Source organism: Eurypyga helias, unplaced genomic scaffold, assembly GCF_000690775.1.
Source record: "Eurypyga helias isolate BGI_N326 unplaced genomic scaffold, ASM69077v1 scaffold6211, whole genome shotgun sequence".
NCBI lineage: Eukaryota > Metazoa > Chordata > Aves > Eurypygiformes > Eurypygidae > Eurypyga > Eurypyga helias.
In genome coordinates, this window is record NW_010232632.1 from 127,942 (window position 1) to 155,669 (window position 27,728).

General features: G+C 38.2%; 1 protein-coding gene across 1 annotated transcript; it reads right to left on the reverse strand.

Annotated features, from left to right (window-relative positions):
• Window positions 1–1,322: 1,322 nt before the first annotated feature.
• Window positions 1,323–27,728, reverse strand: TOX3 (TOX high mobility group box family member 3). Its single transcript, XM_010161446.1, has 7 exons — window positions 27,645–27,728; window positions 26,918–26,983; window positions 22,724–22,978; window positions 9,257–9,526; window positions 7,655–7,882; window positions 6,238–6,318; window positions 1,323–4,140 (listed from the first exon to the last, which is right to left on the reverse strand). The coding sequence occupies exons 1-7, from the start codon at window positions 27,726–27,728 to the stop codon at window positions 3,400–3,402; spliced, it is 1,725 nt and encodes a 574-aa protein (XP_010159748.1). The 3' UTR covers window positions 1,323–3,399.

The following is a 27,728-nucleotide window of genomic DNA, read 5'->3' on the forward strand; positions in this document are numbered from 1 at the left end:
GGAAAGGTTAGAATGAAGTCCAGTGCTGCAAAATACTCCATGAAGTGCGAAATGGAAAAGGAGCCATTCAAACAGCCAATCCCCATTGAAAAGAGTCAGTGCAAGACTTCTGGTTAAACTTGAGACATTTAATCCATCTGTCCCGCAAACCACAACGGTCAGGTGATAATATAAAATTGAGATTATGTTGCATCGAGGTATTTAAAGCCTGTGTTTCTCCAAGTTAGAAACTAATGACCCTGTGTCAGCTAAAAATTAAACCTCCTTATGTTCTTTCATCATGTGTCAACCTGGGTTAATGTGAAAGTAGAATGTGGTTAACTGGGGTGATAAAGCATCTGAAGCCTTGGGAAAAGAAGGGAGCAGTTAAGTACTTGTAAACGATATGAAGGAAAACATTCTTTAAACTGTGCACGACACTGAAATCATACGGATTCTACATTTTTCCTGTAAATAAAATTGCATATTAAGCAATTTAAATTAACAGTTTTATTTATGACCTATGGTAGCGAAGTTATTCACTTAGACTTAGGGAAGATGCAGCCAACTTGCACAGTTTGAAACACAAGATGTTCTGCAATATGCTATTGTGGGTAATGTAAAATATAATTTTGCAGGGGGATGCTCCAGTTTTTCAAGATTCAAATTTTGATATTTAAAATGTACAGTCTTGCTTGATCATTCATTTTTTTTTAGCTGCAGTAATTAAAACTATTTTTCCTGGAATTGACCATCAGTAGTTCAGCAGCTCCTAATCAAATGTGATAAAACTCAGGATTTATGAAATCATTTAATGAGTGTAATAACACCTGCTTCTCGCTGCAAATAGTTGAAAACAGACTTCAGTTGTAATTAACTCTTATCACTAGTGACATTTTTCCAACGATACTTCATAGGTCTTCAAAATGACAATTACAGAACTAATACACAATTACTGTCACATGCAGTTTAGCAATTATTTCTGAAGACATTTGTCTAAAGGTTTCAAAATGACTATAAAATGGTTCCCTTTGTTATGTAACATTGGTTAAAACTGACACGCACAAAAATCTCTCCCAGGCAGCCCCTGCCCTGCCATTTTTAAGGCAGGCAGGCTTCCTCGCACTCGGAATAAACATCCGCCGTCCCAGACATTATTAGATATCATACTAAGGCTATTATGAGCATGGGTAGCTGTCAACTAACACCTATTATGAAAAGCTTCAATTTATACAGGATTTTTTCTGCTTCAAGAAATCTATAAATTTATAATTAGAATCTCTTGCTGTTCAATATTTGTACATAATAAACAGACTACCTGAGGATGATGAAATATTGAAAGCTGAATTCATTATTAATAAACCCACACGGTATAGCACCTCTTCCCTCAAGTCTGGCTGCAACTTTTTGGGGATGTATATCCTGTTATTTTTCGGTGGCGGCCTGCGCGTGGTAGCCATGGACACCGCCTCGAACGGGATTAGGATTCTGCTCAGGTTTGACACTTGCTGGTTTTAATTTTCATTTTATCATAAGCAGTTTAAGATTGTTGCCAGCGGTAATTTGCAATTTTTATCAAGACCTCTTCATTATAGCTTCTGACAGGACAGATGCTGTAATTAATCATGCAGGACAACTGGGGATAGTGGTCAGACTGTACTCGCAGTGCAGCTATTGCAGGCAAAGAAGGGAAAGAAGGAAATAAAGGATTTCTCCACTCCATCAAGAGTAAAAATGTATAAACAGCACTAATATCCTGACAACTCATTGGATTTGAATGTTTCCAAATCCTTCATAGGAAATGCCCGCCCTCTCCACCCCTCCTCTATCACATCCCACTTTTGTGATAGAACGTGAGTCGGACAGCCAGGGATCGGTCAGAGCTGGGGGCTTACAGAGGGGCAGCCCATGGCAGCGGCTGCTTTTACGTCTGAAACGCAAGGATACGAAGAAAACCACAACTTGTGCTTATTTGCATCTCTGAACACTACCGCTGAGAGCCAGGTTCGCTGCCCTGCTCCTGCGGATCACGTACCACAGGGCACCAGGCATGCTCTGCGCCTCTACCACCTGCTTTCGACTGAAGTACGGCGTAGAAACCTCAGGGAGGTTGTATGCGACTCGTCAGCGTCAGTATGGGTACAAGAGTTGACCGCACATGTGGTTCCGACCGGTACTATTTACCCAGTATGTTTGACAAAATAAAAATGCAGGAAGGTAAACAAATATTCCAAGAAAGTGTTTTCTCAAGGAAACATTTCTGGGTTTTGCATCAAAGACTTATGCCCGTCAGTTTTACTGAAATGTGTTTATTCTATAGCAAGATAAAAGCATTTATTTTAGATAAGCAAAATACAAACAACTTAATTGCTGCTATCATAACTCATAAAAAAGTATAAAACAGCATAAAAACACAATAAGCAATGTAGCAATTAATAATTCATGTTACCAGTGTTTACATTAAAGCCTCATTTATGAAAACTTTACAACACATGATATGAAAACTTACAACTTTTAAAGAAAATATTTACACTGATTATTCGGTTGTGGAGTTTCATTTAAATATTCTACTGGTTTTACAGTGTATTAAAAACTCTTGCATTTTTCATCTTATCTTTCTGTAATAACAGTTTTATTTAAGTGCATTTCCCTTTTAAAAATACAGTGTATTAAATCTGAAACTCATCACTTCGACACAGAATATAATATTCACATTTGCTCTGTAATTGGAATTAACATAAAAGGGTAAAGGTCAATATATATTTTCTTACAAACTATGGTAGGTTTATTTGGAGAAATGAAGTGAAAGTTGGGTCAAACATTTAAGTTCGGTTACTTGCATTTGTTTTTCTGAAGACATTTAGGAGAAAAAAAAAATTAAGAGCTTTGGCAAAAATCTGTGATTTTCTCTCTTTTTTTCATGACAAAAAATGCCATCAACAAACTCATGTCATACCAGTATGATTGTATGAAATCCAATCATCATTTTACAGGTAGTTACAACTGTGCTTTAAGGGCTTCATGAGTTCATACTGCCTTGAAGTGCATTATTCACTTTTAGAGAAAGAAGGGTTATATCATATAGCTCTGAAAGGCCATTTTGCAGTCATAAGGTCCAGGTATTTATTAGGCCATTTGATTCACATATTGTAGGTAAAGCTTAAATAAATTAAAAAGGCATCACATGAAAAAGAGCACAGCTTTTTTTAAAAAAAAACAAAATGATTTATAATCAGCTAAAAGATGATACACAGCTACATTGTAGTTCTTTATTGCCTATCTAATAGACACTTTAGAGGATCATTTGACCTGTTATGCATCCCTGCATAACTACCATCAACAATTTACAGTTTTCAGCCAAATATGGTGTACCCCTACCCCCTCCATCGACACAAAGCCATGTTGCAAGATCATTTATCTTCAGAAAATACTGACCTGTGATAATACTTGAGTCTGTGTCTGAGACTGTATTTGTGACTGGTGCTGCTGAGGTGCTGGCTGAGGGCTCCCAATGGCAGGGATGGGAGAAGTGATCTGAGAGGCTCCCGGAGAATGCTGCTGAGGAGAAGGCTGCGACTGGTGTTGCATATGCTGCATTTGCTGCTGCTGCATTTGCTGAAGCTGTATGTGTTGCAGTTGCTGTTGCATTTGCTGTTGACTAATTTGCTGCTGAAGATGCTGCTGCTGCTGCTGCAAATGTTGCTGCATGTGGTGCTGAAAATGCTGCTGTTGCATTTGTTGCTGTATTTGCTGATGCATTTGATGCTGATGTAGCTGCTGCTGTTGCATCTGCTGCATCTGTTGCTGCTGGAGCTGCTGTATCTGGTGCTGCTGGCTTTGCATTGAGGGACTTACTTGAGATGACGATGCCGTCGCCACCATACTTGTTCCCATAGAGCTTATCAAGGGAGCCGCAATGTTTGTTGGCATGTTTTGTGCAACGGTAACAGAAGCTACAATCTGATTCATCGGCAGTCTCATGGTTAAAGGTTTTGGAGCAATTGCTCTGGGAAGGGACTGTTGAAGAGTTTGAGGAGACGCTGATACGGTTGCGTGTTGAGAAAGAGAAGTATTCAGAATAAGGGAGGAAGACAAATTTGTGGATGCCAACGTTTGCTGAACAGAACGAATTGTCTGGGCCTCAGCAGATTCTGCAGCAGCCTGTGTTTGGAAAAGAAAGATATTCATCGCATTTTTAACAGAAAAAACATTCTTACTGTTGACATCGAGGTCACAGCTACTTAGGGAGACTTTTTCAGCTTTTATTTTCTATCAGATCTACTACATCACCTCTTCACCTACCTCTGTACACAGTACCTCCAGTTCTTACCTGGACAAAAAACTAACTTATGCCCTTGTTTAACACCAGAAAGTGTCAGATGTGACATACATTGTGTGGCTGAAAGAGCTAAAAAGGGCCTATTGCTTTCTATATTTGTAAGTTTGCAAAAAACCCTGTTCTTTGGGAGACTAATCTGACCAGAAGCATATCCCCCCCCCCAACAGTTATGGCATAAAAGTAGTGTACAATGAAACTTCTCAAACAACTTTTTTAATTTGGTTGTTGCAGTTCTTCACATCTAAGGCATCAAGGTATCTACAACAGACAAAAGTCTAAGGGAACACTGCCGAGGCACCTGACCGCACACTCTGGAGGCAGAACAGTTTTATCAGTGGGGTGCCCTGTTTAGGGAATTCTGCCTACTTCCAGTGTCCTGCAGGTTTCTGATGAGACACACCCATGGGAAAACTACAGCCCAAAGAGACCTATTGCAATAAATGAAGAGTTCTGGTGCCTTTGAAGGCACAGTTTTATTAGGTACATTCAAATATATGGTGTATATTGAAATCAGATATATTTAAGCACCAAAGGTAGGCTGCATCTCTCAGTTTTACACAGCTGCATTGTACATGACACGTAGAACAGTTGCCCAGAATCCCTATATAAAGACAATGGGGAGAAAAATTCTCTGCCAACATAATTAAGTGACATGTTTTAGACATTTACTTCAGAATGTGTCAAATTGTGGTGCAGAAGTGTCTATTTCATCCCTACTCTCAGCAACAGCCTCAGATGAAAAAGCTACAGCAAGGATGTCTGAAGTTAAGGGAGATGAATCCTGGACCTAGAGTTTAATTTCCACTGACAGTCTTCCCACAAGTTATTCAGCAGCCCAGGTCCCACAGATTTGGTGAGAAAACTTCTGATGTTTTTGAAAAGGGAATTTAGGATTGACAAAATAAATTCCATCTGCCATTGAACTTAGCACTGTGATACTAAAGGCTTTGAGAATATTATCTGTCATAAAGACAACAGAAAAATGTGGCTTCTCAACACAAGAAGAGATCTTCCAGCTTTCAAGAACATGTCTGATTTCTGCTGATGCATTTCTAAGCATTAATTAAAATACACAGCAACTTTCTGTGTGATTTACTAATGTGCTGCAGTTGTACATTCAAATAAGTATTCCTAGGAGTTAGAGATCATCACTTTCGTCTGTTGCTTTCTTATTATCAAAGATACTGTTGTAATTGATCTTTATGAAATACTATTAGAGAAATAACCACCTTGATTAATTTTACATGTATTTTAGATGGCCATAAGCCATTCCATTTATGGTATTCAGATGCAACAGATCTACAACCAGTGCAGTGCTGCTGGTTAAAAAGGTAAATTCTCAAATAAGACAGCAGAGATTGGTTTTCTTCACGAGTTTTATTTTAACCACTAAAATATTCCATGTGGCTCACTGCCAGCTAGTCCATTTGTAAGTACTCTTCAAATTCAGAGCCACCACACATTTTTTCCCCCCTCACCTGCGAGAAATACTTAAGCTTTGTCATACCGTAACTGCTCTCCAGCTCCATGTAAAACAAGTCTGTCTTTCGAGAAAGAGCACTTGAGGAAAAACAAAACTCTGAGAATAGCTTGCAAATGTTAATGTCAAAAGGTCAGTATATTTTTCATGATTGAATTTTACTTTTGTAGTCAAGTGCATTATTTTGTCTCCATCGATAAAGGAAGATGTACCTTTACAAAGTTATTGTTTGGTAATCATTACTGGGCCATTAGAGAGATGAAATTCTTTTTGCAGAGAGTAAGCAGGGTTCAAGCAGCAGCACAACATCTGGTAGAGCTGTATTACAGAAATCCTAGGATTCTACTTTTATTTTGCGTAACGCCATGCCCCAACCCCATATTTCAACACCATTGCCAAAAGCTAACTTGCTTTACACTGAAGGCACTATTAGGCTTACCTTAGAAACAAGGCTTGCTCTATAGGCAGCAAGCGCCTTTAGGTATTCTTTTTTGGCAGCTTCAGTTTTCCTTTTATATACCTATTAAAAGAGACCACAATTTCACCAACGTTTATGCCAGAGTGCTCTCAACATCACTTGCAAAGAAACAAAACACCCACAGACCAAAAACCCTGAAAACACTCTAATGTTAAATGTGCGTTTTCTTCCCTGAAAGATTTAAGTATTCTTGCAGGTGGTTACAGACTTTCAGGTCTATTGTCTGTCTACTTGCACCACAATTTATGTTGATTTATCGTGAATCAAAAAAGCTGCTAGAGCAGCCAACTCTCTGACAAGACTATCTATGCACAAGACAGCACCCCAGCAAATGATGTTTTAATGACTCCAAGTAACAGGAATAGTATAGAACACTGAGTATTTCAGATGCTCAAATGTATCTGCAGTAGTAAAAAAATGCCTATGCAATATTTTTTGAAACAAAGATCAAACTATATATTAAAAATCTCTATATCTTTAGAAAAGGGGGTTGATAGAGCTTAGACAACTCACTTTCCCCAAAGCCAGTATGAGGAAAACCCATTGAGTTAAACAAGAACAGGAGGCAAAAGTTAATCAATTTGTATTTTTGTCAGTAAATTTAACTTTCACCTTTAAATCATGTTCACCATCATCTGTTTGACAAGACTAAAAGTTACCAAATGTATTTCACAAAAAAGTATCATTCCTATCTTGCCAGAAGGTGTCCTATACAGAAAGCTACTCTTCCATGGCAGTTTCCCTTAACTGTTACTGGGAGCCACGCAGAATACCAACTGGCAAAGAGCCTCAAAGGACGGGGTTTTTTTTTCCCTCCCTTAATCAATGTGTAGAAGTTACATGTGTATAGAAAGAAGAATAACCCTCAAGGAAGAACAAATCTCATCATTCTGTACCAAATTTGAGTTGGAGATAACATTTCACACACACTGTAATGAGGCACAGAGGATTGGCTTCAAGGTTGGAAATCAACGCGCTTTGTAACAAATTCATAAGGCAGATCAAAGGAAAATGGGAAATATGCTGTACCTTCCTCTTTTCCCTTCTAACTTCCGATTAATAGGAAACAAGAGCTTTGAAATAGGAATCATCAAAAGATGGTTTTAACAGGACTCTAGGACAATATCACCTAAGCTTTTTTACAAACTGTCCTTTAAAATTTAAAGGCAAATACAGCCATTTAATACTACCTACTGGCTCTTATAACAAAATACTTTTCAGATGCCAGGTCTTCAGCAAGTTCAAAAATCAGTGTAGCTCTACAGAGGAAGAGGTCAACATCAGCAAGCATGTGGTCCACTTAGAGCAGAGATAGGAGTTTTTTTTACAAGGATTACTATTTTCCTTCTTGTGAGACAACCCTGCACCAATTCTTTACCTGTTTTTGTTCTTCTCCTAAACTGTCCCACATAGATGCAACTATTTTTGAAACCTCTCCAAACGTAGCATTTGGGTTCTGCCCTTTAATTGCAGCTTGTGTATCCCTGAAGAAAAGGGCATATGCTGACACTGGCTTTTGTGGCTCGTTGGGATCTTTCTTTTTCTTCTTCTTTGGAGTCTTGGGCTTCTTGCCTGAATCTGGGGCAGCTCTTTTTTCTCCAGTGGCCTATAAGAAACAGTAATGGCAAGGACAGTCTATATATGCATGAAACAGGTAGATTAATTCTGAAAAATTACTGTCAGTCTGGCTTAATAATATATGGATAAAGCTACTATGTAGGCAACATTTTGGACAGTCCTGTTGTGCAAGCCTTTATCATACCAAATAGTACTTAGTCTCAGATAATCTCATCAGATCTACTGGAACTAAATGCATGATTAGTTACTACTCATTGTAAGCATGGCTCAGAGAGTCAAATTCTATAAGCTTGACCTGAAAAAATACACTCCAATGTTAATTTGTATTTTAAAAAAATATGATTTAATCTATAGTATGTTTTGAATAGGCAATCTGTGTTTTTCCATTAAGATGTAATTTCAGCAGCAGACTCAAAAGATAAGAGCTTGCAGGCATTTCCTGATTCCCAGACCTAGACTGTCAACTTAGACATGGGTCAGGGGTTAAAAAGCCCACCCTTCAGGCAGAAAGCAGTAGCAACTCTGCAGTTTCTATCCACCCGCAGCAAACACTCATCATGTCCACAACCCACCCCTCCACTGCTCCTCATGTAGGGCCGGGTGCCTGCGCAGTGGTGCCGGAGGCTCCGTGTTATTGCCAGGCACTGGCCCTGCTCCTACGTCTTTGGGATGGGGAACCCCCCATGAAGCACACCCAGAATTACAGATAATTCTGGTCCCTGGGTGCTCCTCGTGCACTGTACCCTACTTTGTTGAACCATGCACAGATTAATGCAACAAGGGGATAAAGTGGCTCTAAATATAGCTCTATGATAGTCATTTTACCCTGATATTTTGAGGATCCTGTACAATGATCTTTTCCATATGCACAATTTCCATTAACTGAATGAGAAGCCTTCATGGAACAGTCTAAATTGGGCCCTTTAAATGTACTGCTAAAATAACATTTGTGCTTTATTTTGCTGATAACATTTTCCTTTTTTAACAGGTTTATTTAAAACAAAATGTAAATTAACTAGACTTTCAGTTACAAGAAAACTTATTTTATTTCTATCTGAACGCATCTATGGTTTATATGATTTCAGAGAATACCAAAAATGACAAAACTGTCCAAAGTTAATGAGTAAAGAGATTCACCAGATTTATGAAATCTGAAATGAATTTTGAATGCATTAGACCAAATATATATAGTCAGACTGATAGATGTATATTCTTATGTTTATTATTATTACAGAAAATTCTTAAGTAAAGAAGCTAAACAGCAAATGAATCATGTGCCACTACATAATAACATTTGTATTTTGTATGACCACACTGCAGCTGAGATGATGCTGCCACATTCATGAACATACAGCATAGAGTCACGTGAAGATTACTCACTGCAGTGCATGGAATAACTTACTCTATTTGATTCATCTGCATCTTCTTCGTTTATAGAGCTGGATGGGGAAGGAGTGGCTGATTTACTTGCTGGAGGGGAGGGTGAAGTGTGTGGCAAATTAGCGCCTCCTAAATTTAGCCCCAGCTGCGCACTTAGCTGAGACTGGTTAATGGTGGTGAGCTGAGAAGGAGGCATAATTCCCGAATGAGCAGCATCAGTCATATGGACAATAGATCTCATAATCAGAGAGTGATCCTGGCGATACTGGGAGACTTGTGTGTGGCTCTGATCCTAAAAGAGATTGAAACACCATTTAGTCATCAGCGGTGACCATATAGAATTACCAGGTACAGTTATTGTCACAGGCTTACAGACTGATCTGTCAACTTGCAGTTAGTTTCATTTCTTTTTAATGAAGTAAATGCATTTTTAATAAATTAAATGCAGCAACAGTTACTACGGTTGCCCCGGACTTCACTTTTTCCCCAGTTCTGGGGTGGGGAGGGGGGTTGTGGAATAAAAATTGCATTTTCCCATTTTTAAACGTTTCTTCTCTTGATGCGGTGTGAAATACCCACATAAACAACAGGGAAACAGGTTGACTGATGGTACAGGGAAAACATTGCAACTGAGAACACAGGAACTGCTGTCAAATGCAGAAAGTAAACAAAACCGGGGCGGGAGGGGGGCGTATCGAGAGAGAGAGAAGCGTTTTCCATTACTGACATTCAATTACTCTTAGCTGTTACTAGTAACAGTAGTAGGTATAAAACAATCCTGTCTGAGTGGGATTTTGAAGTTTTTTTACACAAAGAACACTGCCCTGCCAGGTCTCGAGTGCAGACACTGCAGTGTGCTGGAGAATCGTTTGAGCAATCCCATCCCTCCTAAAAATCGTTATGCGCAAGTACCACGCAAAACTACACATTTTTATCTTTACTCCAACAGTCAGACACATGTGGAAGTAGCAAGCTATGTACCAATCACCGGCTTTGTCTCGTACTTCACTTCTCAGAACCTCAAGGGCTTGCACAGTTTTGTTTCTACTGTTTCTTGAGGGCACAAACTATGTTGTCTTCTGCATCTGCACAACACTTCCCACATTTGTAAATAAAAAGGAGCGAGACCCTGGAGGTACAGTCAACTGGAATCTGCCTGTAAACAACTCAGTTTTGTTATTTTTAACCACACACGGATCAATACACAATGAAGGAACATTTAAACAGAAAAGAAGATTTTTAAAAACAGTTAATAAGAGAATAAATAGCTCACAAATTGATTCAGCAGCCTGATTAATCTGTAGCCATTGTTTGAACAGACAGAAACATGAGAAATGAATTAGATTTTGAAAACTCTTTCATTATTAATAACCTGCATCACAACTGGTAGCAGGTGCAGTGATCCTTAATGAAATGACACGGAACAAAACAGCAATGCTGGGAGCCCAACGTACAGCCCACCAGACTTCCACAACGGAGTCTGACCTTCCCAGTCCTCTCCTATTAAATGTGGATAAACCCAAACCAGTTCTCAAAAAACTCTGTGTCAGCACAGAGGTAAGTTTAGCCTAAGTGACTATCCTCTTAGTTTTTACAACTCTTTCCTCAACAGAGGCAGTGGTGCCTGCTCCCAGAAACCTTCTCTTGGATGGGACAAGTGCAGCCGTACGCAGAAGCAATACGTGTGTTGGAGAAGATGCACACCCTGCCTCATCCATCCGTGCAAGTGCTGCAGAAAACCACTTCCCTATAGCAATAAATCATATTCATTCTGAATTTGGCATTCAAGTGTCTTTCTGCTGAAGCTTATACAGAAAAAAAAAAATCCTTCTTAGCATAAAAGCACATGCAGTGTGCACCTGGATCCAGTACAGAGGAAGTTAACCCCACAAGCTCATGATCCAGATCTCGTATACTAGGTCTCACCCTCATTTTCCTCATGGTTCCCAAGCCATCAACAGCTTGGGTCCTCGTCCATACAGCACCACACTGCTTTTCCTACTACTTAAATTCTTTTAATGTTTTCAGTAAAGGACTGCAGTTCCTTAGAGATGTGCCAAAAGTGGAGCACTTGATACAGAAAGATCAAAACATCAGGCTTTCTGGCTGAAATACTCATTTGCTTCAGGGCACCCTTCTGTAAAAATTTACTATCGTTAACTATAGGGTCATTTTGATTATGACCTGTATTGGCAGTGGCATCTGGAAGTCATTACAAGTCTTTTGTAAAAGGATATCACTTTCTACATATTACTCTATTCATTTTAGTTTACAGACATTACTTTATTGTATGAAGGAAAACTGCTGGTAGCTGAGGGAGATCATCACAATGACCTGCTCTGATAGAAATTAACTCTCTTCATTATTTTGCAGGCAGTACTTTCTTGGAGGTGTTCTACACCTAAAAGGCTAGCTTTTATTCTCTCTCTTGTTACACAATACAGGCCTTTCTGGCCTTTACACCGAGGCAACAGTATGTGATGACATGGATTACAAACCATTTACTCCAAATCTTGTCATTTTGGTTGCATCTATGATTTTATTGAGACTAAATTCTCTTGACTTGCACTGACCCAGAATCTAATTTTATACACAAGCCCATGAATTCTTAACTGTCCCTTTTTCTGACACTATTGGATGCTTATGTGGGTTTTTACATCCACATATTTAATTCCAGGGTTTTTTTTCTCTATATTTTCCTAATTGTTTTAAGCTTTTTTTTAATATTAAAAATTTCAGCAAAAGCTAGAAGTGGAAAAAACAATATTTTATAAGTGTATTTTAAACAGATAAGCCATAATACAAAAGAAAATATTTTTTATCATTTACAATCGCTTATCATTTACATCATATGTGCACATTATAATGACAAAGAATATATTTTCTGCACTTTGAATTCAAGCTACAAGGTTAATCAATTTTTTTTTTTAATTTCTTACTTTGTGGTACAGTGTTATGGGCCTCAACAACCTATGGTTCCTAAAGACGGGCTTTCAGACAAGGAAGCATAAACCATTTTTAATGTTTGCACAGTGGTTTAGCAAGTAGCAAGGAAGGTAGGGGAACTAGTCAATAGCAACATTAAAGTCCACAGCATTTGTATACAGGTCCTGAGCAAACAAAATCTTCTAAGGAGGAATCTATAATCAAGAAAACACTTCTAAGGAGAAATCTATAATCAAGAAAACAAAGTGTCCATCAATTATCTTAACTCTTGTTTTTTCCCTATAATACAAAGACCAATACTGAAGCAAAGGATCAGTGGCATTCCATTATACACGGAATGTTTAACAACAAAAAACATCTTCTATCAGGAGCACACATGGAAATAGAAGTGCACTAGAACATCCACATGACATCCTAATTACATTACTACATGAAAATTGAAAAGCTCAGGTATTCAAAACAATCCACTGAGAATACTGTGAAAATTTTAGAGAATATCACAAGCTCTTTTATATAAACTTAACCAGAAGTAAGTGATACGCAAGTATTATGAGCATTCAGGATTTTTGTAACATTATGCAAAAATGACAGATTAGTTCTGACAAAAATTCATGAACTTCTCAAGCGGACAGAATCAAGTTTTGATTGAGCCTGATGTGCTTCACAGCCTTGGACTGGAGCTAGGCAGAACTTGGTGATTTTAATACAAGTCAGGCAAAACTCAACCATTGGTTTACTCAGCATGACAATCAAACAAGGACATAATGAGTGAAACGGAAAACCAAAGAGAAATAACTCATGTGATTCCTCTGCAGGCTGAAATGACTCCGTCTCAGATCTCTCTGTTGTTATCCTATATGAGAGCTACAAAAACCCTAAGGTACACAGGCATTCTGAGAGAAATGCCAGACACACTCTGGCCCCTTCAATTATACTCATGGATTTAAAAAAAGCAAAATATGGTCCAAAATGTTTCCCTCTTCTCAAAACATTATGGTGGCTGTATCTAGGCACACTGGCTTTCTGTCACCACTCTCACACAGCTCCAACAGCACACATTATGAAGACATTCAGCATTTGATGCATAGAAGGCCTCATCAAAGGAACCATAAGGATATCCATCCACCCAAGTATCCTACTCTCAACTACTCTATTTAAACAGTCATGTCAAAGAAGTCATATTTAGTCATATTGCCAAAGGACACATGTATCACGCACAGTATATGCTGAATATATCACTTATTTTACTTTGATTTGTAAAAGCTGAAGTTCTCAAAACCTGATGAGAGATCAATTCCTCAACAGCCACTAGAAGGCAAACAGAGTAATGAGACTTAAAAAGAAAGGAATGTGTGAACTCTCACACTGTAATTTATACAGCATTACCAAAGGTGTTTTTCAACAGTAACTGTACCTGAGCCAGCAAAAAGTGAAACATACCGTAAGGGAAAAATGAAGGTAATAAAAGATAGTTCGTTCTTCTGTTATCAACTCATTAAGGATGCAGCAGTTAATACAGCTGGTAATACAGCCAGTATTTATTTTGACAGATAAATGCATCCATCCAGCCATTAAATAGAGAGATGCCTTAATTTCCACTTACCCTGCATTTTTGAGAATCATTTACATGTAGTAGATTTAACCTGGATTTCTACCCTAATATAATTTTAATCTCCAGGAACATTCAACATGATGTTTAAAAACATAACTAGAAAAATTACTTTCTTAGAACATTTTGAGTAATACTGAAGTCTTGATTAAAATTAGTGTCTACAGCTCTCAATCGTTTAAACAGGCAACACCTCCAGTAAGACTCATTCTAGCCATGTCAGGAGTGAGCCCATGGAAGTGCCCACAGGAAGATGCACGGCTGGGACTGACCTTATACCATGTGAGCTAGTTTTCTAAGGAAAGTGAGAATCTGCCAACAAAAATAACTATGCAAAAGTCAACATTTATAGTTATGCTCAATGTGCCCTGGTTTCAGGAGTTGACTTAAAACATTATATATTCTATTGCCCTAGGTATTTGTCCCTGTCAATGTAATATAAGCTGATGTAATATTTTAAAGGATATATTTAAGATGAAGCAAATGCACTGCAATATAAACATTGAAATCCTCAGTTGTGCCTGTCTGTAAATTACTCCCTTTACTTTTGGGCAAGTCAGCATATTGCCAGAAGAAATCCTCAATATTCTTTTTCTCCACAAGTAAAGTGTAGATAAAAGAATACATTAATCTAAATTTTTACAAGATTGGAATTCACTGCCAATCAAAACAAATCAAACTAACAGGATGCTTTTCTCTGTCAGAGATTAAACCCTTATTTAATAGAATACAAAACAGTTGCGCTTGGTACTGCCACCGCTGAAGAATTGTCCTTCCTCTCCCTTCCTCAGATACTCAGATACAGTAATAGATCTGTCAAACTGCCGTTATCAGAAGATCCACTACAAGCAGCAGCTTCTTTGCTCTGGCAATGAAAAAAACTCTCCTGTTTTGCCTCATCTCTCTGTGGAAAAGTAAACCTTACCTAATTTAATTCCCAAATAGAGGCTACAACAAACAGTACATGTTGGTTAGGAAAAAAATTATCTCTGCAGCTGGATCTAAAAGATTGGTGACAGGAGTCTTCCGCACATTCTGCTGCCTGAAGAACATGAAGAATACACAATTTCTTGGTCTGTGTGCTCCCCTAGTCCCTGCAGATGGATGGCACCATAGGCTTCCTGTGGCTGCTTTAGCATCACCTAAATCACTACTTCTTTGTAATTCAATTTTTACAGCATTTTGTAGATACATTTATAAACAGATTCTCCACTCTCTTCTCCCGAAACATCTACTGTCCTTTAAAGCATATTGAATCACACAAGGTACCCAAAGCATGAGCACAATACACGTGTGACTCAGATCACGGATCCAGGCTCTGATCTGCCGACTCTCTTGGCATGAGGAGCTTCTCTCCAAATCAGCAGTACAAGCTTAGGTCTGCTGTATGCAAGCAGCAAAGGCACATTGCAAACAAACCCTGGGTAGTTAAAACTAAGTCCCAGAATATCAGACACATGCTGTTAGCAGTTTTGTTACAACCTCTGCAACTTCAGGTGCTTCAGCTACCAAATCAAAGGCAGACTTCAAAGGTCCTTATTATGCACTGAGTAACGTGGGGAGAGACTGCAAGGGAGCATGACAACTAACAAACATTATCAAAGGTAACAAAAATTGTGCAAGGAATTGGGGGAGGGCAGGCTTGGGGGTTACATGGCATTTGTTTAAAAATTGCTACAAGTGTTGGTAGCTATGGTCGGGGGGGGGGGGGGGGGGATTTTTTCTTTGGGTTTTTTGGGGGTTGGGGTTTTTCGTTTAGGTTTTCTTTGCTTGTTTGTTGGTTTTTAAAGGAAATCACAAAAGTAGGTCTCTTGTGTTACCAGAGCCAAGGTTTGGGGTTTTTTTGGTTTGGGTGTTTTTTTTTTTTTCCCAGCTACCTGACAACATAGAGTAATTTAAAACTCTATAGAGACTTAGTATTTCTTTGTAGCTTGAGAACATCAAATGGAAGCTGAATATTGGGTAAGCTATCCAAGGGGAAACACTAGTGGTAACAGCAGAGAACATCAGGACTTCCAGTGGAAGTTTTCAAATGACTCAAGAATGAAGGTGACTGGACCCAGCAAAGCCTTTGGCCAGGTACAACATACCCAGACCAACTGCAGCATCTACATTTGGCTGGCTTAAGAAAGCCTGGTTTTAGAGTTTAAACTCAGGAGGTAGAATAGTTCAAAGCCACGGCTCAGGATTAATACACAGCTGGTGGCCACAGTCATACATGTCCGCATTCCTTCTGAGTTCAGCTCTTAGGCACATTCACCTTCTGCTCCAATTCCCAACAGCTTTCCCAGTGGGTGGATCATTTTCCACATATTCATATGGCACCTCGCAATATTTTTCTGGATCTTTATTTAGGCATTATTAATACTATTATATCATAATTAATATTTCCCAGACTGTTCTGCCAACGTTACCGTGTTTCTCTTCTTTGTGCGGAAGTCCCTCATGTATCTTAATATGTAATAACCTACTTGCATAATTTTTTAATTTTGGGGTTTTTTTGAGCACCAGCAATACCTATCTGTTCAGATAGGTGTCTTTGGCAACTGCTGCCAATTTGTTTCCTACGGACAGGTCCTTTTTTTGCGGTTACTATGAGTTGCCTATTTTTGAGAGCCCCAGAATGCGTTTCCTTGTCCAACCATAACAGCTCATTAACAGATGGCCTATTGTGTCTGTATCGATGAGAAAGGAGGGAAGAGCATGTCTCTTGGAAAAGTGACTGTATTATCCACATTGAGTATTACAATGTCACTAAGGACGTGAAAACCTACACACTATTAAAACCCTATTATTTAGTACATCATCAGGCTAGCACTGTCTTCATCTCATGTGGAAGTCGTAGCACGTGGCTGCAGAAGCCACTGCTGTCTGTTGCCTCCGGGGTTTTCAGCCCATTGTCCACCTTCCCCCAAGGCCCCACAAGCTGTGCACACATCCTCTCTGAAAGGTAACTAAAAAACGCACAACTACATCATTAGATGTAAAATAAATTACACAACTGTACACCCATCAGAAAAAAGGAGTCCGTAAAGGCATCCGCCACCCTCTGAGGGGTTTTGTATACGGCCAAATATCACTGATCGGAGCCACCAGAGCATCATTTAATTTGGGGTTACTTAGTTTTGAGATTAATTTTTCTGAGTAACACAAATTACTAAAAACAGTGGAGATAACAGCTACTGTTTCTGCTGGGAAAGTACAAACCAGAGTAACAATGTTGATCTAAAACCCCCGTTTAGTAATCCACTGTCACAATCAAAAAACACAGAAATAAGAAAACTCTGAAGATTATATCTCTTGCTAGTTAGAACAGTTGCTACTCTTATAAATGCATAATTAAAACCTTCCAGAATTAGTTGTATGTTTTGTATTAAAGATGACAATAAACATGTTCATAACAATAACAAGGGCTTGTTTTAATAGACCGTTCCAGGCGTTAAACACATTAATGACCCATGAAATAACGGTTTCATCTGCAACACATTAAACATTGTTGTTATAACACAGCATTAATTGAAAACCTACTCCATTCTCTCTAGATAGGAGATTACAGACTAGATATTAAAAGAGAGAGTTACAAATAAGTTTCTTTGTAAAGGAAAATTAAACATATAAATTAGACCCACACAGTCAGGTGGTAGTGAAATAATTGGGTTTTGCCAATTTTAAAGCAACATTTTTAGCTTTTATTCTTGCAATCTTCTGATAATCTATTCATTGAAAGTTAATTAGTAATTTGGGAATTTAAATTACTAAAAAAGATTTACACCTTTAAGTAAAAAGAGCCACTGTTTTGAAACTTTACTGATATTTATTGTATGCAGTGTTTAATGAGCTCAGATTTGCAACTCAGCTCTTTAAAACCACATCATTGAGCTGTTTATTTAAAAAGTCTCTCCTTGAAATAAAAGCAATAGTCACCATCATGCCTTTGATTTGAGCACAGTGCCACTCCTAAGCAGTAATGTAATTAAAGATGAGCATATTCCACTATGAATTAGCCTTATCTGTGCAGAATCCTGAATGCACTGACAGCATTGCAACAATTATAAAATATAAACCGGCTCAAATCTTCATCAAATGAGAAACACATTTTCTCTAGCAGCATAAGTAATATAGGGAGCAATATATGTAAAATTATCAGTCTGTTTTTGTAACATCTGTACTTTTTTCAATAAAAGAAGAAAATCAGACTGAAAAGAGACAATTATTTTACTGTCTGTTTCTTAGATATCAGAAAGAGAATTTTGAAATTCATCAAAGCTAACCTTCTGTTATGTACAACAGGCTAAGCTGAAAAGAATGTTAACAAGTTCAATTTTCATTCAATCAGCACTACTGCTCTCTGAAATGTTTCATTGCAGGAAAGAAATAAAAATAATCTATATGGTAATTATGAGGATGAATCCCCCAGTAACTTTCAGCTACATGAAAGGTCAGTTCTATTCAAGATATTTTATCAGTCCCCTGCACATACTCCTGTCCTGTCATTTTAAATCTGAACAGCATTTTATTTTCCCATTTACAGCTACCTGCAGAATTAAGTACTTAAGCCAAATAAGAAAAAAAAAAAAAAAAAAGAAATGTTGAATGCTGGCAAAGGCTATAATAGCATGGAGATAAATCGTTCAGCTGCTCTCTCTCAAGCCTCTGGGGCTGCAGATTTTTCTTCTCCTGGTGCACTGTGGGTATTCAAAACTTGTTCAACATGATTTCATTTCATTTCAGGCACTGCCTGAGAAAACTAAATTACAGAATCAATCATACAGAAGGTCAGAGTGAGACTTCATTACAAGTATTGCATGCTTGCATGAATATCTTTCATTTATGACTGACCCAATATGTCACAATAGCTGTCTAGTAAAAATAATCCACTTTCTGAAATTGATGTACTACTGATGTCAATGCTACTCAGCAGGCTGGGCAGATTATAGAGAGGTGTTAAAAAAAGGAACCCTCAGGAGCACAACTTGTAGTTTTATAGAATTGCCACAGTTTGCAGATTAAAATAATTTTTCTATGGTCAGTTCAACAGAAAACAGAGCATTAATATAAAATATTGAGGGTTGATTTTTAATGAGGATATTGCTGCTGATTTCCACTTATTTAAATTCAAGTATTTACAGGGATAATGTTTGCATCATGTAAATCCATGTGTTCTTTGAAGTCAAATCAGCACTCCATTTTTCAGTGACTCATTTTTGAGCATCAGGATTTTGTTTTCGTATTATTAAAATTTGAAAATTAATTACACTGCCTTCATTTTACCCCCTCTTTTTGCTGCCCTTGTCTGTTTTTAAATGTAGAAAGATGCTGTTAAGCAAGACAAATGTGTTGTGTTTGTGACCAATAATAATGGAGCTAATCAGCATTGTGACAAACTGTCACTCTTTCTGTAGCAGGATCAGCATGCCTGGATCCACAGCCTGGGTATTGGGAAAAAACCCTACCTTGTTCTTAGTAGTATGAACAACTCTTAATGCCTCAATGTGATCTTTTAATAATTGCTAGGCCACATTTACGCTGAGAATAAGTATCTTTCTTGCACCCTGAATGATTTTTTTTCAATACAGTAATACACAAAGAATATATTAAAATAGAATGGTGGTTTGGGTTTTTTTTTTGTCTTCCTGTGGGAAATATGAGATACTTGCAGAAGTATTACGAGGTAGCTAGCCAACTCCATACCCTAAGGGAGACATAGGAAAACCTTGACATAACCTATTTTTAACCATGCCTCTGGCGATTCTGCATTCAAGTTTATAGGTGAACATGTCAGGTAGTACATAGAAAAAAGCCAAAGACACACAGTATTAATCATAATTCTGTCCAAGCCCATTTTATTTTTTCAACATTTGTGATTTAAAATCTCATGACATTTCTTCAAGGTGAAATTCTTCTACTGGACTTTTCAACAGGGTAGGACTATATTTATCTAAATTAAATATTGCTTACAGTAAAGCTCTCTAATGCTTCACAAGATAACCAGTAAACTCAATGCAGTTTATATAAAAATAATTTAAGTCTGCATTCAGCTAAAGAAGCTTTAGTGATTAGCAATACACTATTAATGCAGCCTTTAAATAAGACTATCCTACTATCGCTGGATAAGAACATTGTTCTGTAAGTGTATACGAACATCATAATTATTTTACAACCCCATCTTTAGTTCTTTCAGATATAGTAAATTCAATTGACCATGAAATGAAATTTCATAGTCAAAATGCCTCCTTTACATTTTTTTTATTGCTGTAATAAAGTTTTTATAGCTCCAAGGCAAGGTAATTCATGAAATGTCTAATTTAAAGATGAATTCTAATATTATTAATAAATATTTACCAGTTTAATAAAGTGCACATTTTTCACATAAAATATGATCTAATGTTTTCATTTTCTATTTTTGAAATACAGATTAACTGCTGGAAAATTTGAGTACTACAGAGAGCTATGTGAGTTCAAGGGAAACCTATGCGAGGACCGTCTGTTAATGTTTCTAAACTTCCTGAAGCTACCCGGCACTCATGAGCAGAAGAGAAAAAGACTACTGACTAAAATACAATGGCAGGGGCCACTCCATCTCACAGTATAGAATAAATCAAGCAGTTGTGAGAAGTGTCTGACACACGAACCTCCCTATGTGGCTCTTCCATATCAAATCACACAATTCCTCATCAGTCCTCGGCAAGAAAACCCACTGCACTGCGTTTTCAAGAAAAGCCAGCACTGAACTGACAATCACCCTAGAAAATACCACTGGACTACTGGGGTAAGAAGGCCATGAGCATCTCCAGGTCTTCTCTCTGACCTATACAGGAACAAATTCTTACCACTGAAGTCAATGTAAACCGTGCCATTAATTTCCACATTGAAGAGTCTAATAAAAAAGGAAGAGATGTAAAGCCCCTCATCCAGTGCAAGAGGTGAGAGAAGCGAGATCCAAGCAGGAGGCCTCTTCTGGTGAGAACTGGTAAGGTGACAGCACATACTCACAGAAGAATTGTGTTCAGTGAAGGGATGCGAATTAAACCAAAACCGTGTCAGGTAACATTGAGGGGATGGATACTCACACACGTAACACAACACCGATCCAGCCCATGACATTTATTACATATTTCTGAGCAAGTTTCATTGTATTCAGTGTACACACACTCCATTACTTTTGTTTTCAGGCATAACATTCCTGACTCTGTGGTTTCATTAATCTCATCTTTCTTTAGCACTCACCCTACATGTCCAGTGCATACAAAATCCCGTACAAAGTGGGATCTGAAAAGAAGTAGCATATCCTTCGAGGCCTGTTTCAGGCAGTCCCTGCTTTGTGTCTATCGAATTACTGAATTCCGTACCTCCTAAGCAGTGAGCAGTTTGTGCTTCATTCTGTGCTATTGCTAGCTACCCTTCATGACCTCCAAGGAGACATTAAAATTTGTAGTGAGGCCAGCAGCCTGCAAAATTCCAGAGAAATATTTGCTGTGTGTTGATTTGTGAATCTTTAATTAATTCTTGCTCGCCACAATAATAAAAAATAAAAAGATTTACTTGAAATCACATCATGACAACACGATGACCTTTATTACAGTCCAGCTGTAAATCTGTGTTTTCACTACACCAAGTTGAGCAAAAGGTCCTGTATAAAACAGCTAATCAGAAAAAATATAGTTGATGTAAAATATCTGTTCAAGCTAAACATTCACTCTGTCTTCAATATGCAACACAAAAACTAATTCTAATTGTAACCACTGAGTTTAAAATGCTAAGTATGATAAACTGACTCACAGCCATGCCTCATCACTGCAAGAACGATTGTTACTGCAGAAAGCTAAGAGAAACCCAAGCAGAGAGAACCCCCAAAGCTGAAAGGGAATACAACAGGAAAGTGGAAACTGCCCCTGTGTGCCCTCCCCCTGAGATGACAGCCATACAGCATGTATATGTTCTGGAGAAGATTCCAGACAGCCTTGGTTTTGTTTGTTCCAATTAACAGGAATGAGCACTGGAATCATTGCCCACAGTCCCCATCACTCAGCCCTTCCCCACACCCGGATTATCCCTCTTCGTTCCAGAGGGCTCAGAAACAGCCAAGAAACAGGTTCAACCTACCCCAGCCTCTATGGTCATTGAGAGCACTGGAAAGAAAAAGTCTTTTTATGGCCCTGTATTTCTGAGTACTGTCAGTGTAATACATCCTTATCACTTCTATTACGAGTTTAAAAAAAAAAAATCAATTTCCATTTCTAAAGATTTAGCCCATGGAATATACATAATATAGGGAAATATATGGGTTTTTTTCCTGCTGGCATACTGTGTCTGGGTCCATTTCTGAGATACTCTCAATACTGCACTTTCAAAATATCCTGATGGCTGTCAGATGTGGGTCCTATACTTGAAATACAGACAAGCAATTCCTTTTAAATGCTGTAATTCACGCTGGCCAACACAATGGTCTTTCAACTCCTGATGCCAGCGTCAACTGTATCACACATTTGTGAACTTTAGCAGCATACGATGCCAATGGATATAGGTTTCCAAGTCCATTCCCAAAATTAAAATTCTGTGTTTATAAAGCCTGACTGCTTCTTCACAAGAGATCTGTTCACACACAGTATAGCACTGCACTGGACATTAACAACCATGTTTATCTTCCTGAATCCACCAATATTAAACCCTTAGCCATTTGCCAACTGCCTTAGGGAACTGAATAATAGCACATCATCATTTGCTGTGTTACACTGACAACACGTGTCATCATTCACAAAGACCACGCCTGCACAGGATACAGAACATTGGCAAATGCTTGCTTGGGCTACAATACCAAGAAATCAGACAGATCTTCTGAGAGGTCAATTAAAACTGATAGGTGGCACAAATCTACATTAGCATGCTTTGACAGACAGTATCAGGCAACGGAAACACACAAAGAACCAGACCTACCATATGCAATCCATTGCTGTGGATAATGCCATCTTGCTCCACAAGATTTCGGGAGATGGTAATAGAGGGAAGATCCAAGCTCTGGGGGGGAAACTGAGGTGTAAATTCATTTCCTTGTGCAGGCAGTTGGTCACCAAGGCCCTGAAAGGGCAGCAGTATATCTGCCATCCCAAGTGCAGGGTCTGACTCTGGTGGGGGCGTAATGGGTGGGATTTCAAACTCCTCATCCCCAAGGCTCGGCGTATGGAATGTCTGCTGGAAAAGGACAGGACAAGGCAAACCACGTTAGGGCATGCTGCTCTCAGCAACCACTCCCGGACCTGCAGACCAGATCTTGTTTTGTTCTCAAAAACAAACTCTATACCCAACAAATTTTTTAAGTTTCCTATACTGAAGGGGTTTGTGGATCATTCCGATTAAAGATTTAAGTCTCATTGTCATATGGCTTTAATGGAGTATCAGTATTAACAGTTTTTTAATGCGCACTTAATTAGCAACATCTGTCTTTGTTGTTAGTCTGAATATCAGCTACATTGGATTTGGCTGTATAACAAATTGCCACTTTATTGATATGTTAGTGAAATAGCACAAACAGCTTACATTACTCTCATGCTTCATAAAATACTGACAATTCTGTGGCACACACACCACATTAATTCAGCACTGACCATTTCACATCTTTCCTTTCCTTTTTATCCACTAATAAACATGAAATATTACAATTCTGGTCTTTATTTCTTTTCCATCCCAAAAGTACAATGTACCCTTTTAAACAAGAGTTGTCATTTGGAGGAGAGACACGTATAAAAGAGTGAGGGCGATTACAGCCGCTTCCAGTGCTTTCTGAAGCAAGCCAGCTTTGTTTGAACAGTAGGTTTGTTATGAACTAAACACCTGTTAAAATGCCTTGAGCAAAACATTTACTGCCAGTTATCTTCAGGGTTTGTACGTGTTTGTACGTGTGCATGTGTCTGTCAAAGATAATCTTTATTCAAGTAGAGTCTGTATCTGGCTTCAACATTGCTGACTTTTATTTGGGAAACAAATGAGCTATGCTTATCCAAATTTCTTGTGAGTTAAATGAACTTTCATATATTATTTCAGGTCCACTGCTACTTAATAATAGAAATTCAGTGCTTGAAATTAGGCCATTTTAAATGTACCCAAATCAGGACTGTCTTGATCAAATTGGGCAGTTGGCAATCCTAAAATAGGCACTCTTGTCTTGTTCTGGACATGCAAGGCTGCTCTGGGATTTGTTTGTTTGCATTAGTTCAGGATTCGAGCTGGAGGAAGGGAGGGGCGCGGGGAAGAATTGTTTTATGTATTATTTACATTGTTTGAAAGAGTGACTTAATGCCAGTTAATTTTAAAATTGAATGTTCAGTGAAAGATCTCATTAACTGCTGCAAATTGTCATCCTTCAAACTGTTAATGATGATATAAATTAATAACCGCTTGAGAGAAGATGGAAACTGAAACACAAGAAAAACCTTTGCTTGCATATAGAACCTGTCAGCTGTCATTATTGGTCTCACACCAGAAATGATGAGGTCCCAGACTGCTGCAGCCTGCAGTACTGTCGGAGTCTGCTGAGACTCTACTCATCTCGCACGATCTGCAAGACTGTAACTTAATTCTGGATGTGAAAGCTGGGCCGGAATCAGGGAGACGTTTGACTTCCCTGCTGCTATGTTACAAAAGGTGTGAATTTTTCTTCCCGCGGACCCCTTAGTTCACAAACACAAAGGATGGATTGGCCAGGAGAAGTGGTTGGCTAATGAACATAACCCTATGGCTGCATTTGCAGTTATTTTGGCACTAATGTGGTCTAGTAACAGATGCAACTGTAATTTGTGACTCATTTGCTACCCCATTACTGCTTAATGAAATCTAACATATCACATTAACAATACGGATAAACACTCATTCTTGATATGTGGCATTTGGCTGTTTTCATTACCACTGTAATTAACACTTGAAATATTATTTCAATAAATATTTAAGGTGCTTTAAAATGGGTCGTAGTAATCATGACACGGAGACAGAAAACATAAAGCAAATGTGCGGCTTCTAAGCCTGAATGTGCTCTAGGATTACACTCTTAAGGCTTTATTTACAGGAATAAAATGGGCTTCCAGCTCAGCAGTGCTCAGGCCCAAAATCATAGCAAGGAAGCTACATTTGCATTAATGTAAAAACACTATAATTAAATACATTGTAATGCACTAATTGCAAAGTTAGGTTCATGCTTTAGTGCGAACGCTAACACTTAATCATACTTTTTATTCCTTGTTCAAGCAAAAGGTTTCCGTGAAATCAGTATTATTATAGTACATTTGAACCTCTCTTTACTTGACATGTTTATGAGATAGTAGTAATTATAAGGACTGGATCTCTTCCCCATCTAACAGAATAACTCTAGGACAGCTATATAAATATATAACACAGCTAGATAATAATACTGTATTTTACTTAGAAAAGTAGCATTCATCTTAGTACTTGTAACTTACTACAAATGGGAAAGTAAATTGATGAATATCTTACCATTTTTAAATGTGAATTTAATTCTCACAATATACCTTGTCCAAATATGCATATATCTTTTTTAAAAAACACATTATGGACCTAAGATTGAGGATAAAATAGATGTAATCTAAGAAGAAAGCAAGCCCCTTAGTGAAGTAGTCTTAAATCCAAATCACTGCGCTATTCAGTCTGTTAAAAAGAGCCTGAATAATAGTATGCAATTTGGGATTGCAGAAAGGTGCTGTTATGACCAGAAGACGGTATAACATTTGTGGGATTTATCTTACCAATCACATTTTTTCAAGTTATTAACTTTTCAAATATTTATATCTTACACATTTTTAAAAAAACGTGTGCATGGTTAAATGCCATCTGTACTGAAATGTTCAAAACATTTGTTCCTTTTGATAAAAATGCAAATCTGGAGAACTGTTGTATCAACATATAACAGCCAATGTCTGACACGGTGAATTATCACAGCTGGAATTAAATTGTCTCTGAACAGCTGCTGGCAGCAGAGCTTTCATCAATGTTTGATTCAAATGTAGGAAAGAAATTCTACAGAAAGAAACATCATGTTGTCATTACAGATGGGGTTTGTGTTCATTATCACAAATAACACTGGAGCTAGTGCCAAACAATATTCCCTTATCTAAGCAGTCTTGCTGGGTAAAAAGAGATGGTGACCACTGTATAAATGATTCGTAAAATACAACTCTAATTCTAACCTTCATACTTATTGTTACATCTTTATGCTTATTTTCTCAGAGATCGCTTTTTTAAAAGTGTACAAGGATACCTGTGACTGAGTCACCACTTAACAACACGTAAAATCAAGGCTGCCCAGTTTTCTAACCTGTCCTCATGTTGGGAAGATCAGTTATGGCACGCACCCTATATAAATATTTAGTTCTGGTTCTCCATATTGCTATGCACATCACTAGACACTGCATCTTGCACCTTCCATCCTTGCCTTTGGAAATAGCGCCGTTGGCTTTAGTGATGAGCAAAAGGTGTTTCTGTCTGGAGCTGGGGCCAGTATGAGCACGGAGAGACTATTATCTGGTTGTAAGGTGGCACCACTCTAACAAATACACGGAGGCTGTGCTTGCCATACTTTTCTCCCATTTCAATCCTCAAAGGCAGTGAGCAAATTCATCACCCCCACAACCCAGCAAGCCTCCACCAGACCAGCTCGGGGTTTATTCTCCATCCTGGCCAGAAGTTTCCTTCACGCAGCACATACACTTCAGACAACAAAGCTGGTTGTGGTTTTCTAACTTATATAAGTATTAAGGACCCAAATTAAAATCTTTATATCTATAACAGAAATTAGTACATTAGCTAGTAATGACTATTACTAAGCTTGCTTTCGAAGTGTACACCTACTGTGCTTTCTATTTGTTTCCTTCTGTTTATAATTTTTTTCATACATAAAGCAGCTTTGTTTCTATTGACATGCTATGTAAGTAACAGCCTTATGGACAGCTAAATTGACTAGTAATGGAGAGCTGTCAGGTTATTTTCTTTCTCATTAAAGTCTTTATTTTGTGCTCCATAAAACACACAGAAATTCAGCACTTCACTCTTCATCCATTCAAAGTCTGTTAAATTATCGCAGCAAACAGCAGAATATGAGCATAGATAAAAAAGAAAAACATCTACCTCATTTGCAGCAAGAAATGCATTATTTGCCTCTGCCATGTTCATGTAGTTGTTGTTGTTTCCAAACTGAAAGAAAAATAAATATTTGGATTTTAATGCATGCCACGATAAACTTTTCTTTACCCCATTACTGGTATAGAAGGAGTTGAAAAAAAACCCCAACAAAAACTAAACAACAAACAGATAAGATGTAATTTTGCAGATGTTCTTTGAAGGCAGAACAAGATTGGATTCAACATTTATTATTATTACATACTCTGAGTCCCCAGGTCCGTACATGGAAGATATCCAAGTATATCTCTGCAAATTTCTTTGTTCGTGTAGCAAAGCCACCCCACAGACCTAGAGGTGACTTTGAAATTAAGTGCCCATTAGAAAGAGACTACTCTATGGAAAAGATATTTCAACTCTACTACATCTTTCCTGACACACATTATAATATTTCTGCAGATGATCCTGATCTGGAGGATCGCTGCAGCTAGACGTAACCAACATGTTACTATTGCAAGGAGACCTGGATTTAAAGAGATGAAGGTCAGTAAGGGGAAGAATGAGAATCTGCAGCACTGTTCTTAAAATCCCGTTCTTTCCACAAAATTAAAAAGCCAAACAGTCCTCCTTTGTCTATCCCTCATGCCAGTTGAGCTCCCATGCCCCCAGTGAACATTAACACCAGAAGATTTTGCAAATCAGAGAAATTGCATCACACCGAGACCTTGAGATTTACTGAGGGCGGAGAGGGCCGAGTGCCCACTTGCGCCCAGCTGAGGTGCAACGCCTCTCGCACGGGAGTGATCCTTCTGGGTGCCAT